Source organism: Hemiscyllium ocellatum, chromosome 29 (genome assembly GCF_020745735.1).
Source record: "Hemiscyllium ocellatum isolate sHemOce1 chromosome 29, sHemOce1.pat.X.cur, whole genome shotgun sequence".
NCBI classification, from domain to species: Eukaryota; Metazoa; Chordata; class Chondrichthyes; order Orectolobiformes; family Hemiscylliidae; genus Hemiscyllium; species Hemiscyllium ocellatum.
Window position 1 is genome coordinate 20,743,081 of NC_083429.1, and position 17,097 is coordinate 20,760,177.

The 17,097-nt window shown below is 43.2% G+C and overlaps 1 protein-coding gene across 1 annotated transcript in view; it reads left to right on the forward strand.

Annotated features, from left to right (window-relative positions):
- The first annotated feature begins 6,237 nt into the window (after positions 1-6,237).
- The window catches only part of LOC132829509 (CMP-N-acetylneuraminate-beta-galactosamide-alpha-2,3-sialyltransferase 4-like), a 213,870-nt gene continuing 203,010 nt past the window's right edge, over positions 6,238-17,097 (forward strand). Inside the window, exon 1 of the mRNA XM_060846728.1 lies at positions 6,238-6,306. Coding sequence (XP_060702711.1) covers positions 6,238-6,306 — 69 coding nt within the window. The remainder of the gene's footprint in view (positions 6,307-17,097) is intronic.

A 17,097-nucleotide genomic window follows, 5' to 3' on the forward strand; every position in this document is an offset into this window, starting at 1 on the left:
TCAAAGAATTATGCACCTGAACCCCTCCATCCCTCTGTTCCACACCACGAACACAACCCTACCGTTAATTGTATAAGCCATTTTTCAGCCTATTGATCCATTTAATAAAGATCCTTTTGTAATCTGAGATAACTTTCTTCACTGTCTAGTATGCTACCAATGTTGGTGTTGTCCACAAATATTCTCATCGAAATCATTTATATAAATCACAAACAAAAGAGGATGCAGAACCATTCCCGATGCCACACCACTGGTAACAGGTCTCCAGTCCGAAAAGCAGCCCTCCATCGCCACTCTCTTTTTCCTGTCATTAAGCCAATTGTGTATCCAATTGGCAAACTTACCCTGAATCCCATGTGACCAAACTTTACTGGTTAGTGTACCATGCAGAACTTTTGCTAAAATCCAAGTAAACAATGTCTACTGCTCTGCCCTCATCAATCATTTTGGTAGCTTCCTCAGAAAACTCAATCAAGTTTGTGAGACACAATTTTCATCACACAACACCATACTGACTATTACTGATAAATTGTTCTCACTTTAGATGTCTATAAATGCTTTTTTTAATAATCACCTCTTATGATTGAATCTGCACTTGTCAGTCAAAATATTTCCCTCCCTGTTGGAAGGTATTACCCAATTGTTTACCCCTTTCTGGGGTGAATACGTTTTTGCTGCTGACTGTGCCTGCTTCAATATAGCAATGGTGTCATTTGGTTTATTTTGTTCTTTATAATCAGTGCATCTCGAAGATCTGCAGTACGTACCACATTCCATTTTTTTTCCCCTCTGGCTAATCAGTGGATTAACCTAATAGATATGAAAACAGTTTATTTCCTCTTTGCCAGATTTCTTCTTCTGCTCCATTCCAAGAAAGACCACGAGGCCAAATGGCAGGAGATTTATGATGGAGTTGTTTACTCTGCAGGCAGCAAGGCTGGGCTGGGTTGTTTCCTAACCAGAATGGTCAGGGATGTTATGATTATGTCATGTGATAGAGTCATAGAGTACAGCATGGAAACAGACCCTTTGGTCAAACCCGTCCATGTCTATCAGATCTCCCAACCCAGTCTAGTCCCACCTGCCAGCACCCGGCCCATATCCCTCCAAACCCTTCCTATTCAAATACCCATCCAAATGCCTCTTAAATGTTGCAATTGTACCAGCCTCCACCACTTCCTCTGGCAGCTCATTCCATATACGTACCACCCTCTGCATGAAAAAGTTGCCCCTTAGGTCCCTTTTATATCTTTCCTCTCTCACCCTAAACCGCTGCCCTCTAGTTCTGGACTCCCCGGCCCCAGGCAAAAGACTTTGTCTATTTATCCTATCCATGTCCCTCATAATTTTGGAAACCTCTACAAGGTCACCCTTCAGCCTCCGACGCTCCAGGGAAAACAGCCCATCCTGTTCTCCCTGTAGCTCAGATGCTCCAACTCTGGCAACACCTTGTAAACCTTTTCTGAACCCTTTCAAGTTTCACAACATCTTTCTGATAGGAAGGAGAGCAGAATTGCGTACAATATTCCCACAGTGGCCTAACCAATGTCCTGGACAGCCAACATGACCTCCCAACTCCTGTCCTCAATACTCTGATCGGACTTGTAAAGTGACAGTCACTACATTTCTGCAGATACACAAGAACAATTTTTAACTCAATTTCCAATCAAAGATAGTTGGAATTTGCAGCAAAAATCATATAATTCTGGCGAAACTCAGCAGATTTGGCAACATCTGTGGGAAGAAAGCGGGACGAACGTTTCAAGAGGAGTGACTCCTTCATTACAGGATTTCAGAGAAGTAACCGGACTCATAACGTTCACTCTGCTTTCTTCCTACTGACGCTGCCAAATCTGCTGAGTTTGGCCAAGGGTTTCTCATTCAGTTGCCGTGCTCCAGTATCCGCAGTTCTCTGATCCATTTTGGAAAATGCAGTCTGGTCTCCAAATGAATTCAATAAAGGAGCTACTAAGTTTGAGCACAAATTTTGAAATTGAAACAAGTTTTAAACTTTACAAGGGAATCGAGAGAAATTGCAGGAGTAATGAAACAAGGAGCATCAAAATTATATAAAACACATGACAGAGTGTCGTCGAAAGCTGTGTGTCGGGACACCGAGCAGATTTGGGAACTCCTCCCGCTCTGTGGGGGTGGAGCCGAAAAACAAGTATATTCTCATTAAAATACTGGCAATTCTGATCCCGATAACAGATCTAATTCAACACGTATTTGGAAAAGTAGTTACAACAGGAACGAGTCAGTTCCGAATGACAGAAACTCTAATTAAGAATCGATTTTGAGACCTGAAACTTGCAAACTCCCGATGACGTGACTGCTGAGAATTATTGTAAATAGAAAGAAAATTTGACGAGAAGGTAAAATGTGCCGTGAAGAAAGTTAGCGATTCGATCTTCGGAACATTATTTTTCAGGACAGGGCGTGAGCAAAATTAATAGAAACTTCCATGTTACCAAATTGGGGAATGTGTGTTGCGTGTCATAGACTCCTGCAGAAAGTACAAGACAGCAGTTTGTGATCGGGAATACGGTTCAATGCGAGTTTAACTTCAATAGAGTCACTGCAGATGCTGGAGATTAGAGTCCAGAGGGTGTTGCTGGAAAAACAGGTCAGGCAGCGTCCGAGGAGCAGGAGAATCGATGTTTTTGGTCAAAAAACGCCCCGCAAAGTCGATTTTTCTGCTGCTGGGATCTGCCTGACCCGCTCTGCTTTTCCCACGCCACACTTACTAGAGTCAGCCCGAGACTTCGCAAGGTCAGTGACCTTCCAGGTAAAGGAATGTAACTTCTATCACACTCTCATGTTCTGTAACTTGGTTGGTATTTTTCCAACACTGCATTAGCAATGGTGCCCGGTCCACTTTTGTTTGCTTTTTATATAAACTGTTTAGATGAGAGAATAGGAGGCATGGTTTGTAAGTTTGCAGATGACAACAAAATTGTGGAGGAAGTAATCTCAGATTACAAAGAGACCTTGATCCATTGGGTCAATGGGCTAAAGAGTGAGAGAAGGAGTTTAATTTGGACAAATGTGAGGCATTGTATTTTGGTAAAACAAGCATGGGCAGGACTTAGACCATTCAAAGTAGGGCCCTGGGTAGTGTTGGAGAACAGAGAGATGGAGGAGTTCAGGTACACAGTTCTTTGAAGTTTGCTTCATATGTTGAGAAGGTGGTTCAGAAGGCATTTAGCACACTTACCTTCATTGCTCAGACCTTTGAGTATAGGAGTTGGGATGTTGAGGTTGGACGTTGGTGAGGCCTCTTCTGGAGTACAGTGTCCAGTTCTAGTTGCCTTTCATAGAAAAGATGTTAAGCTGGAGAGGGTTCAGAACCAATTTACCTGAATATTGTCAGGAATGGAGGGTTGCGTTATAAGGAGAGGCTGGGCAGACTAGGACTTCTTTCACTGCAACATAGGAGGTTGAGAGGTGACCTTATAGAAGTTTATGAAATCATGAGGAGTACCGATAAGATGAATGGCAGGTGTCTTCTCTCTCAGGTGGGGGATTTCAAGTTGAGGGGGTGTATTTTTAAGGTGGGTGAAGGATTTAAAAAAGACATGTGAGGCAAATTTTGTTGCACACAGTATGTGGAGTGAACTTCCAGAGAAACTGGTGGATGTGAGCACAGATACAATGTTTAAAAGATATTTGGACAAGTACATGAATAAGAAATGTTTGGAGGGATATGAACCAAGCGCAGGCAGGTGGGACTAGTTTAGATTGGGATTGTGGTTGGCATGGACTAGTTGGACCGAATGGTTTGTTTGTCTGCTGTACAATTCTATGACTCTATAACCGGACTTCAAATGGTGTTGTAGAATTCTGTGATTATTAAAATGCCAGCTAAATACAAATCATGGTTGATTTTTTTCTTCAACATTGTAACATATACAAAGTTTTCAAAAACATAACAAGAGACTGTGCTGAGGTCTTTCTCACAGCACAATTGCAAAGGCATCATTTTGTTCAACAAACCGATGTTACATACAAGCTCCTGACATGAAAGATCCAGTCTTAACTTGAAGTTCTGGTCTGTACAGAGTGATGAACTATGACAGTCTTGCAGCAATGGTATGGAAGTTGTTTTTGTATCGTTGCCTGTCTTATTACTTCATTGAAATATTGCTAACCATGTAGGAGTGGCAGTTAATCAGCTGAGGGAGGATGGTATGTGCTAATTATTGTTTCAGTGAAACCCAAGCCTTGCCCATGTTCATCCTGAAGCCATGAGACTTCATGGGGTCCAGAGTCAATGCTGAGGACTCCCAGGGCAACTTCATCCCAACTGTGCACAATCGTGCCAACACATTTGCCATTTCTGTCATACTGGCAAGGTGGGACATATCCAAGGCTGGTGAGGTTGCTGTCTGGGACATTGTCTGTAAGTTATGATTACGAGGGTATGATTATGTCAGGCTGTTGCTTGACTAGTCCGTGAGGAAGCTGTCCCAATGTAGGCACGAGCCCCCAGATGTTAGTGAGCAGGGCATTGCAGGGTCAAGAGGGCTGTTTCTGCTGTTGTCGATGCCGAGGTTGATGCCAGATGATCCGTCCAATTTAATTTCTTTGAAACTTTGTAGTGGTTGATGCAACTGAATGGATTGTGAGGCCATAGTAGAGGGCATTTGAGAGTCAAGTGCATTGTTCTTTGTCTGGAGTCACCCATAGGCCAGGTGAGGTGAGGATGGCAGATTTCCTTCCCTAAAGGACAATCGTGAACCAGATGAGATTCTCTGACAAATGATAATGATTTCATGGCCATCAGTAGTTTCTTAATTCCATATTTTTTTTAAAATTAAGTTCAAATTCCACCATCTGCTTCTATATTCCACAAGTAACCTCTCCTCCACCACCGAAGCTCAGTAGCAGCAATATGAAACATCCACAAGATGCACTGCAGAAATTCACCAAAAAATCATCAGAAAGCATCTTCCAAACCCATGATCACTTGCATCTAGAACGACAAGGGCAGGAGGCATAGTGGAACACCACCATCTTCAAGTTTCCCTCCAAGCCACTCCCCACCCTGACTTGGAAATATATTGCCGTTCCTTTAATGTTGCTGGGTCGGAATCCTGGAATTCCTTCCCTCAGGGCATTGTGGATTAACCCACAGTTGGGAGACTGCAGTATTCAAGGAAGCAGCTGACCACCACCTTCTCAAAGAAAACGAGGGACAGGAAATGGCCAGCATGCGGCACCCACATCCACAAATAAATACATTCTTTTAAAAATTATTTTGCCTAAGAGGCATAGATTTGTCCAGATGAAACTCTTTTCTGGTTCCACTCCTCCACTGCTCATTCTCCATTTTAAGCTGAAATTGGTTGGTGATGTGGCTAATTATATACATTTCTGCCAGTGTCATAAACAAGTCAGCTGGATTTCTTTATTATTAAAGAAACATGGCTGCCTGAAAAGCTTTACTGAATCAAGGAGATTGTGACAGTTATCATGTCAAAGGAAGACCGGATCTCATTGTACAGTTAAGAATGTAGTTGCGGTGGCAGTCAAAGTCACAGGAATAACGTTGCCTGTTCAGGATCTTAGTATACATTTCTGGAGCAGGTGGGGCTTGAGCCCAGACCTCATGGCTCAAAGGTAGGGACACTACCACGGTGCCACAAGAGTCTAAAATGCTTCATTTCTAATGCTACTTGCACATAGCCTACAACAGCAGTCACAGCTGATGTTAGCCTCAAATTCTCTGCTCTCCTGCAAAAGGTATTTGCTGAGGTTATATATTTCATCAAGAATGACTCTCCACTATTCTCTACTGCTAAAGACTAGAAACAGAGTGCTCAAGGATTAAGCAGGTTTGGTGAATTCCCTTGTGGTCCAAATGAACATTGATCACATACACAAGATCAGTGAGGACCTGATTTAAACTGATCTCCATGGATCTACGATAATGGGTTTTCAATTAGACAGTCATCTGTCCCACAGATCTTGGAGTGTCACTGCATATCTGGTCATTGGGCAATGGGAAATTCTCTCTGATGCCACAGTTCATGAGTCTTCTGAGAAAGCCCCTGATATCAGCTGAGCATTCAGACAGTGCAATTCACTCAGCCTCCAGGGCTGTTACCGAGCAAAGGTTCAGCTGTACAGCACAGTCAGAAAGTGCTGTGCTGTGCACGGTCTCTCCAGGTTTGTATTGCAATTTCCTGTCTCCTCCCCACTCTGGTGACTGTGACAACAAAGGGTTAAACTACAATGCAGGAGGAGGAAGATGCGGGGGTTGTGTCTAAGCACCTGAAGTTCCAGCAAGCATTCCTGGAGTTGGTGAGAATGTTTTTCAGGGACGTCCTCTCCCTGAGCAGGACCCTTGCACGGTTGGTTAGCATTCATCAACAATCCATCATCTGCACTCAGTCCTATCATCTCCTTTCCACCTAGACCACAATAACAAGATCAATCAAGTTCATCCCAACTCAATGACTGTAGTGACATTTCATCCACAGACTGCAGTCAAGCATTCAACTGTTGGAGTACAGCTCCAACTCCTATGTCACTCGCATTAATGGTGACTTTAAACGGTTTTGAAAAGCTTGGTGCAACTAAAACTGACTTGTTTTGTCCTCTGAAACATTGTGTTCTTCTTCAGCAAATCAGTTAACAGTGCCACTACACTGCTGAGGTTTGGAACAAACTTCTGATAGAATCCGCTGAGCCCTAAGATTTGAAACACCTCTTTCTTCGAGGTTAGTTGTGGAAGTTCCTCAATGACCTTCGTCTTTGCATTTGTGGGGTCAATCTTCCATGACCAATCTTATATCCCAAGAATGTCACTTTTGCATTCGCGAATACCATTTTATTTAAGCTTATCACCAGTTTTGCGTTCAAAGAGCTCGGCCAACTGTACCATGTGATCTTTCCAGGACTTACTAAAGATCACTACACCATCCAAATAGACTGCACAGTTTGTTAATCCAGCCATAACTCTGTTCCTGAGGATTTGGAATGTGGCGGATGTGTTCTTCATTCCAAAGGACATCACTTTAAACTAATATAGCCCATTTGGGGTTACAAATGCAGAATTTGTCTTCACCATCTCTAATAATGGTACCTGCCAGTAACAACGCAGTGAGTCCAACTTGGTGATGTGACTGGCTTGTCTGACTTTCTCGATGCAGTCCTCCAATTTAGGAATTGGATATGACCCCAATTTTGTAACGGCGAAAGTGAGGACTGCAGATGCTGGAGACCACAGTCAAGATTAGAGTGTTGCTGGAAAAGTACAGCAGGTCAGGCAGCATCCGAGGAGCAGGAAAATCAACATTTCTGGCAAAAGCTCTTCATCAAGGCTTTTGCCCGAAACTCGATTTTCCTGCTCCTCGGATGCTGCCTGACCTGCTCCGATTTTGTAATGGCGTTGATGTTCCAATAATCAAATGCAGAATCATTAAGTCCCATCTGGTTTGGGAACTAAGACGACGGGCAAACTCCATTCGCTCTGGATTGGTTCGATGATGCCCTCACCGAGCATGGCCTACACCTCCATCTGGACTTGTCTGGCTTTGAAAGGAATAAGCTGATAGTGGTGTTATTTTATCGGAACAGTGTTCCCTACATCTACTTCATGTACAAAAGCATTAGTACCCTGAATCTGGTTCTAACATATGTCCGTTTACTGCAGTAACAAATCTTACAATTGCGTTCCATGTTCCTGAGGCAGATAGCTTATTAACTATCCCATACCTCAAGGACGTCTTCATTTTTTAATTTATTTGGAGGCACATCAAATTACATATCACCTCGATTGGATTCCTCACTCTCTGAGGCAGTAATTAAAACCTGTTCTTTTGGGTTCTCATGCTTGTAGTCTTGCAGTGTTAGTCTTGAGTCCTGCTGCTAGGGTCTGTTCACACTGACCTCTTTATAGATCCTTTACTCGAATCTCATCCCGAGTGCATCCTGTTCCTCTCAGTTAGTACATGGCTCAATTATGTTTTTAACTTAATCAATGGTTCATTTTGTTTATACCATGGTTCCAGTTGAGCAGAACTTGTTTGAATCAGACTCAAGCTGTGGGGTCCTGTGGGCTGTTTACCCATTGCATTTGAGTCCATTTTACAGCCCTTTTGTCAACATGATATACTTCAACTAATTCAAGCCTTGCTCTGTTGTTGTGGTTCTGTTTGCCGAGCTAGGAAGTTGTGTTGCAGATGTTTCATCTCCTGTCTAGATGACATCCTCAGTGCTTGGGAGCCTCCTGTGAAGCGCTTCTGTGATGTTTCCTCCGTCATTTGTAGTGGTTTGTCTCTGCCACTTCTTGTTGTCAGTTCCAGCTGTCCGCTGCAGTGGCCGGTATATTGGGTCCAGGTCCATGTGTTTGTTGATAGAACCTGTGGATGAATGTCATGCCTTTAGGAATTCCCTGGCTATTCTCTGTTTGGCTTGTCCTTTAAAAGTAGTGTTGTCCCAGTCGAACTCATGTTGCTTGTCATCCGCATGTGTGGCTACTAAGGATAGCTGATCATGTCGTGTCCTTAGTAGCCACACACACAGATGACAAGCAATATGAGTTCGACTGGCACCCGAGTGACAAATCTTCTCACAAACCTCAAGCCTTGCTCTTTTATACTCCAGAGGAACCAACCCCAGCCTGTTCAGACTCTTCTCACAAGACAATCCACTCATTCTATGTATCAATAAATCTTCTCTGAACCATTTTGAATTGACTTATGTCTGTATTAAATAAGAAGACTAAAGCTACACAGTATTTAAGGTCTGGTCTCATCAGTGCCTATTTAATTGAAGCACAACATCCTTACTTTTATGATGAATTCCACTCTTACTGTAGGACAGCATTACATTCGCCTTCCTGATTACATCTATATCAGCAAATTTACGTTTTATGAGACATGTACCAGAACGCTTAAATCCCTTGGAATTCTACAATTGTTCTCTATTTAAGTAATAGAGTCACAGACCCTTTGGACCAACTCATCCATGTCGACCAGATATCCTCAATTAATCTAGTCCCATTTGCCAGCACTTGGCCAATATACCTCTTCCTATTCATAAACCCATCCAGATGCCTTTTAAATGTTGCAATTGTTCCAGCCTCCACCACTTCTCTGGCAGCTCATTCCATACACGCACCATCCTCTGTGTGAAAAAGTTACCACTTAGGTCCCTTTTAAATTTTTCCCCTCTCACCCTTAATCTATGCCCTCTACTTCTGGACTATCTGATAAGGGAAAAGTCCTTATCTATTCACCTTATCCATGCCCCTCATGATTTTATAAACATCTATAAGGTCACCCCTCAGCCTCTGACACTTCTGATTTTTTTTATTTTTTGTGTCAAATTAACAACGAGTTTTGAGATTTGTAGCTCAGGTTGAAGTTCTGGGTGTAGGTTTGCTCGCTGAGCTGGAAAGTTCATTTTCAGCCGTTTCATCACCATACTAGGTAACATCTTCAGTGAGCTTCCAAGTGAAGCAGTGGTGGTGTAGCCCACTTTCTATTTATATTTCTGAGTTTCCTTGGGTTGGTGATGTCATTTCCTGCGGTGACACTATTTCTTATGGTGAATTCATTTCCTGTACTTTTTCTCAGGAGGTGGTAAATGGCATCCAAGTCAATGTGTTTGTTGACAGAGTTCGGGTTGGAATGCCATACTTCTCGGAATTCTTATGCAAGTCTCCGTTTGGCTTGTCCTAGGCTGGATGTGTTATCCCTGTTGAAGTGGTGTCCTTCCTCATCCATATGTAAGGATACTAGTCAGAGTGGGTCACGTCATTTTGTGGCTAGTTTTCTGCCTGTTTGTCCAATGTAGTGTTTGTTACAGTTCTTGCAAGGTATTTTGTAAATGACATTAGTTTTGTTTGTTTCTGTATGGGGTCTTTCAAGTTCATTAGCTGCTGTTTTAGTTTGTTGGTGGATTTGTGGGCTACCATGATGCCAAGTGGTCTGAGTAGTCTGGTAGTTATTTCTGAGATGTCTGTGATGTAGAGGTTTCTGTTTTGTCTGCTTGTTTGGGTTTGTTGCTCAGAAATCGGCAGATTATGTTCATTGGGGACCCATTCTTTTTGAATACACTGTATAACTGAGTTTCCTCTGATCTGTGTAGTTTCTCTGTGCTGCAATGAGTGGTGGCTTGTTGAAATAATGTCCCCTCATGTTAGCTTTCACCATCCAAGGAAAAAGGCTCTCACTGTCCACCCTGTGTAACCCTCTGATTATTTTATACGTCTCAATTAAGTCACGCCTCAACCTTCTTCTCTCCAACGAAAACAAACTCAGTTCCCTCAGCCTTTCTTTGTAAGATTTTCCTTCCATACCAGGCATCATCCTAGTGGCACAGTGGTTAGCACTGCTGCATCGCAGCGCCAAGAGACTCGGGTTCAATTCCTGCCTCAGGCGACTCTCTGTGTGGAGTTTTCACATCCTCCCCGTGTCTGCGTGGGTTTCCTCCGGGTGCTCCGGTTTCCTCCCACAATCGAAAAATGTGCAGGTTAGGTGATTTGGCCATGCTAAATTGCCTGTAGTGTAAGGTGAAGGGGTAAAGGTAGGAGAATGAGGTTTGGGTGGGTTACGCTTCGGTGGGTCGGTGTGGACTTGTTGGGCTAAAGGGCCTGTTTCCACACTGTGAGTAATCTAGTCTAAATCTCCTCTGAACACTTTTTAAAGCTTCTATATCCTTCTTATAGTGTGGTGACCAGAACTGTACGCAATACTCCAGGTGTGGCCTCACCAGTGTCTTGTCCAGCTGAAACATGACCGCATGGCTCTGAAACTCAATGCCCCTACCAATTAACACCAACATGCCATATGCCTTCTGAAAAACCCTATCAGCCTGGGTGGCAACTTTCAGGGATTTAAATGTATCCGGACACCAAGATCTTCCTGTTCATCTACACTGCCAAGAATTTTACCATTAGCTCAGTACTCTGCATTCTTATTACTGCTTCCGAAGTGAACTACCTCACACTTATCTGCATTAAACTCTATTTGCCATTTCTCAGCCAAGCTCTGTGTCTTATCCATGTCCCTCTGTAACCCACAACAATCTTCAGCACTATCCACAATTCTGCCTACCTTAGTGTCATCTCCAAATTTACTAACCCATCCTTCTACGTCCACTTCCAGATCATTTATAAAAATGACAAACAGCAGTGGCCCCAAAACCGATCCTTGCAGCACACGACTAGTAACTGAGCTCTAGGATGAACATTTCCCATCAACCACCCCACCCTCTATCTTCTTTCAGCTAGCCAATTTCTGATCCAAACCACTAAATCACCTTCAATCCCGAAACTCCGTATTTTGTGCAATTGCCTAACGTTTGGAACCTTATCAAACGCCTTATTGAAGTCCATATGCACCACATATACACCACATCAACTGCTTTACCTTCATCCACCTGTTTTGTCACCTTCTCAAAGAATTCAATAAGGTTATTGAGGCACAACCTACCCTTCACAATCCCTAATCAACTTATTCCTCTGTAAATGGTTATAAATCCTATCTCTTATAACCTTTTCCAACACCTTGCCCACATATGAGGTAAGGCCCACTGGCCTATAATTTCCAGGGCTGTCCTGACTCCCCTTCTTAAACAAGGGAACAACATTTGTTATCCTGCAGTCTTCTGGCACTACTCTTGTCAACAATGATGACATAAAGATCAAAGCCAAAGGCTCTGTAATCTCCTCCCTGGCTTCCCAGAGAATCTGAGGAAAAGTTCCACCTGGCCCAGGGGTCTTATCTGTTTTCAGATGGACCTGAGCAGGTGTACCCTAGAACTCTGTGGGAAGCTACGGACGTGATTGCTGAGATATTTGATTCAACGATAGTCACAGGTGAGGTGCCAGAAGACTGGAGGTTGGCTAACATGGTGCCACTCTTTAAGAAGGGTAGTAAGGACAAGACAGGGAACTATAGACCAGTGAGCCTGACATTGGTGGTGGGCAAGTTTTTGGAGGGAATTCTGGGGGACAGGATGTACATGTATTTGGAAAGGCAAAGACTGATTAGGGATAGTCAACATAGCTTTGTGCATGGGAAATCATGTCTCACAAACATGAATGAGTTTTTTGAAGAAGTAACAAAGAGAATTGATGAGGGCAGAGTGGTAGATGTGATCTGTATTGACTTCAGTAAGGCATTTGACCAGGTTCCCCATGAGAGACTGATTTGCAAGGTTAGATCCCACGGAATACAGGGAGAACTCACCATTTGGATGCAGAACTGGCTCAAAGTAGAAGACAGAGGGTGGTGGTAGAGGGTTGTTTTTCAGACTGGAAGCCTGTGACCAGTGGAGTGCCACAAGGATTGGTGCTTTTTGTCATTTACATAAATGATTTGGATGCAAGCATAAGAGGTATAGTGAGTAAGTTTGCAGATGACACCAAAATTGGAGGTGTAGTGGATAGCGAAGAGGGGTACCTCAGGTTACAACAGGATCTGGACCAGATGGGCCAATGGGCTGAGAAGTGACAGATGGAGTTTAATTCAGATAAATGCGAGGTTCTGCATTTTGGGAAAGCAAATCTTAGCAGGACTTATACACTTAATGGAAAAGTCCTGGAGAGTGTTGCTGAACAAAGAGACCTTGAAGTGCAGGTTCATAGCTCCTTGAAAGTGGAGTCGCAGGTAGGTTGGATGGTGAAGAAGGTATTTGGTATGCTTTCTTTTATTGGTCAGATTACTGTGTACTGGAGTTGGGATGTCATGTTACGGCTGTACAGGACATTGTTCAGGCCACTGTTGGAATATTGCGTGCAGTTGTGGTCTCCTTCCTGTCGGAAAGATGTTGTGAAACTTAAAAGGGTACAGAAAAGATTTACAAGAATGTTGCCAGGGTTGGAGGATCTGAGCTACAGGGAGAGGCTGAACAGGCTGGGGCTGTTTTCCCTGGAGCGTCGGAGGCTGAGGTGTGACCTGATAGACGTTTACAAAATTATGAGGGGCATGGATAGGATACATAGACAAAGTCTTTTCCCTGGGGTGGGGGAATTCAGAACTAGAGGGCATAGGTTTAGCATGAGAGGAGAAAGATATAAAAGGAACGTGAAGGGCAACTTGTTCACGCAGAGGGTGAAATGTGTGTGGAATGAGCTACCAGAGGATGTGATGGAGACTGGTACAATTGCACACTACCTCAGTGGATGAGTCCTCAACTGCTGTAATCTTATCTGCTGGAATACTACCCTTGATTAATTATGCCGCACCTCCGCCGCCCCACCCCACCGCCCCCCACCCCACCCCACCCCACCTCTTTTACCATCTTCTCCGTTCTTACTGACACATCTAAATCCTGGAATCTGCAACAACCATTCATGTCCCTCCTCGATACATGTCTCTGAAATGGCCACAACATTGAAAGCCCAGGTACCAACCCATGCTGCAAGTTCACCCACCTTATTCCAGATGCTCCTGGGGTTGAAGAACACACATTTCAAACCAACATTCTGAATGCCGATGGCCTCTTACAACCTTGTAAACCTGTCCCTGACCTCACTACCCTCAACCTCTTGAACACTGGAACTACAATTCAGGTTCCCATCTCCCTGCTGCATTAGTTTAAACCCCTCCGAAGAGCATTAGCAAATATCCCCCCAGGATAACCTTTCCAAGCCATGTATTACCTTGTAAGTTTCTATTAAATCTCCCCTTAATCTTCTAAACTGCAATGAATACAATCCCAGGATCCTCAGCCGTTCCTCGTATGTTAGACCTACCATTCCAGGGATCATCCGTGTGAATCTCTGCTGGACACACTCCAGTGCCAGTATATCCATCCTGAGGTGTGGGGACCAAAACTGGACACAGTACTCCAAATGGGGCCTAACCAGAGATGATAAAGTCTCAGTAGCACAACGGTGCTTTTATTTTCCAACCCTCTTGAGATAAGTGACAACATTGCATTTGGTTTCTTAATCACGGACTCAACCTGCATGTTTACCTTTACAGAATCCTCGACTAGCACTCCCAGATCCCTTTGTACTTTGGCTTTACAAATTTTCTCACTGTTTAGAAAGTAGTCTACGCTTTTATTCTTTTTTCCAAAGTGCAAGACCTCGCATTTGCTCACGTTGAGTTCCATCAGCCATTTCCTCGACCACTCTCCCAAACTGTCTAGATCCTTCTGCAGCCTCCCCACTTCCTCAGTGCGCCTAACTTCGTATCATCGGCAAACTTCGCTCGAATGCCCCCAGTCCCTTCATTCAGATCATTAATATATAATGTGAACAGCTGCAACCCCAACACTGAACCCTGAGGGACACCGCTTGTCACCGGCTGCCATTCCGAAAAAGAACCTTTTATCCCAACTCTCTGCCTTCTGTCAGACAGCCAATCCTCAATCCATACCAGTAGCTCACCTCGAACACCATGCTCAGCAGCCTCCCGTGTGGCACCTTATCAAAGGCCTTTTGGAAGTCGAGATAGACCACATTCATTGGGTTTCCCTGGTGTAACCTACTTGTCACCTCTTCAAAGAATTCCAACAGGTTTGTCAGACATGACCTCCCCTTACTAAATCCATGTTGACTTGTTCTAATCAGACTCTGCTCCTCCAAGAATTTAGAAACCTCATCCTAATGATGGATTCTAGAATTTTACCAACAACCGAGGCTAGGCTAATTGGCCTATAATTTTCCATCTTTTGTCTTGATCCTTTCTTGTACAAGTGGGTTACAACAGCGATCTTCAAATCTTCCGGGACTTTCCCTAACTCCAGTGACTTTTGAAAGATCTCAACCAATGCCTCCGCTATTTCCTCAGCCACCTTTCTCACAACTCGAGGATGTATCCCATTGGGGCCAGGAGATTTGTCAATTTTAAGACATTTAGCTTTTCTAACACTTTCTCTTTTGTAATGGCAACCATATTCAACTCAGCCCCCTGACTCTCTTTAATTGTTGGGATATTACTCATGTCTTCCACTGTGAAGACTGATGCAAAGTACTTGTTAAGTTCTCCTGCTATTTCCTTATCTCCCATCACGAGGTTTCCAGCATCAGTTTGAAGTGGCCCAATGTCTACATTTGCCTGTCGTTTGTTTCTTATGTATTGAAAGAAACTTTTGCTATCATTTCTAATATTACTGGCTAGCCTACCTTCATATTTGATCCTCTCCTTCCTTATTTCTCTCTTCGTTATCCTCTGTTTGTTTTTGTAACCTTCCCAATCTACTGATTTCCCACTGCGCTTGGCCACTTTATAGGATCTCTCTTTTACTTTAATACATTTCCTGACTTCCTTTGTCAGCCAAGACTGTCTAATCCCTCCCCGGATAATCTTTATTTTCTTGGGGATGAACCTCTGTACAGTGTCCTCAATTATATCCACAAACTCCTGCCATTTTTGCTCTACTGCCTTCCCCGCTAGACTCTGCTTCCAGTTTATTTTTGTCAGTTCCTCTCTCATGCCCTCATAATTACCTTTATTTAACTGTAACACCATTACATCCGATTTTGCCTTCTCTCTTTCAAACTGCAGACTGAACTCTACTATAGCCTTCTTCACTATCTCATCTACCTGTCACTCCACTTTCAAGGAACTATGAACTTTAGAGCAAGTATCGACACAATGAGTGAAATGGCCTTGTCCTGCACTGTAACAGCTCTATTCTATGGTTCTTTATTCATGTTCAATTAACTCATTGTAGTTCGATGTGTAATCAGTGTTATTTTTCAAAGACGTACACCCACACTGATTCACTGTATACCTAAATATGATAGGCACATGGTGCAATCTTTGAAAGTGTATAAATGTCCACAAACCTATTTTAAAATTCCAAAATAAAGGTTCTTTTTCAATCCTTAATTTCTCAAATGAAATTGAAAAAATTCTGTCTCAGTCCTGATTGGCATCAATTTTCTCTTGTGTTTTGCACTGAGTAAGACAACTTGTTCAACTTTTTAATCCATTTTTCTGATAACATTATTTATGCTTCCACAACAGAGAGGGCTGCAAAGAGAAAAAAAACCTTAGTGCCTTTACTCATATAAGTCACTTTCTTTAGCACCACTCCCTTGCCTCTTTGTTCCTTACCTTCTCCAACGAGCGTAGGCAACTGATGGGCTCCCTGTCCTTAAAATTGAGACAATCTGGTTCGCTGCCCTATTGTTTCCTTCCCTTTGTTTTCCTGTTAATTCGACAAAGAATGCCACTGTCCTCACTCCAATATCCATGAATCCCCATGACAACTCCCCCTATGCTTGCTCTCAACTCATGCTGTCAATAACAATCGGTTCCTGTCCTCTCATTCTATTAAACTGTTGTACACTTACTTCCCATCTTGGTCCCTGGTTAGCTGTTATCATTCATAGCTTCTTTTTTCTCTAATACTGTCCCCTCTCCTCCAAATCTGCAGTCTTCATAGCTTCTTTTTCCCTAATACTGTCCCCTCTCCTCCAAATCTGCAGTTAATTCATACCTATCAAAAAGCATATCTCCAATCTCCCATTGCTTGTCAGTGTGACCCTCTTGTCACCATTCGAGTCCACTCTGATTTTTCCATTTTCAGTTGTTGTAGAGCCATCGAGTCATGCAGCATAGAAACGGACCCTTCGGTCCAATCTGTGTATGCCAACCACAATCCCAAACTAAACTAGTGCCATCTGTCGGTGCTTGGCCCATATCCCTCCAAACATTTCTTATTCATGTACATCCCTAGATGCCTTCACAACATTGTAATTGTACCATCATGCACCACTTCATCTGGAAATACATTCCACATATAAACCACTCCCTGTGTAAAAAAATTGCACCTGATGTCTTTTTAAAATTTTTCTCTCACCTTAAAAATATGTTGCTAGTCTTGAAATTCCCCACCGTTGGGAACAGACACCTGCCATTCACTTTATCTACACCACTCAACAGTTTATAAACCTCCATCATAGAGTCATAGAATCACAGAGTTTTATAGGACAGCAACAGGATCTTCGGTCCAACCAGTCCATGCCAGACATATTCCCAAACTAGGTGAAGAAGAGGACTTCAGATGCTGGAGATCAGAGTTATAAATTGTGGTGCTGGTAAAGCACAGCCAGTCAGGCAGCATCTGAGGAGCAGGAGAGTCAATGAGAAGCTTATGCTCAAAACGTTGACTCTCCTG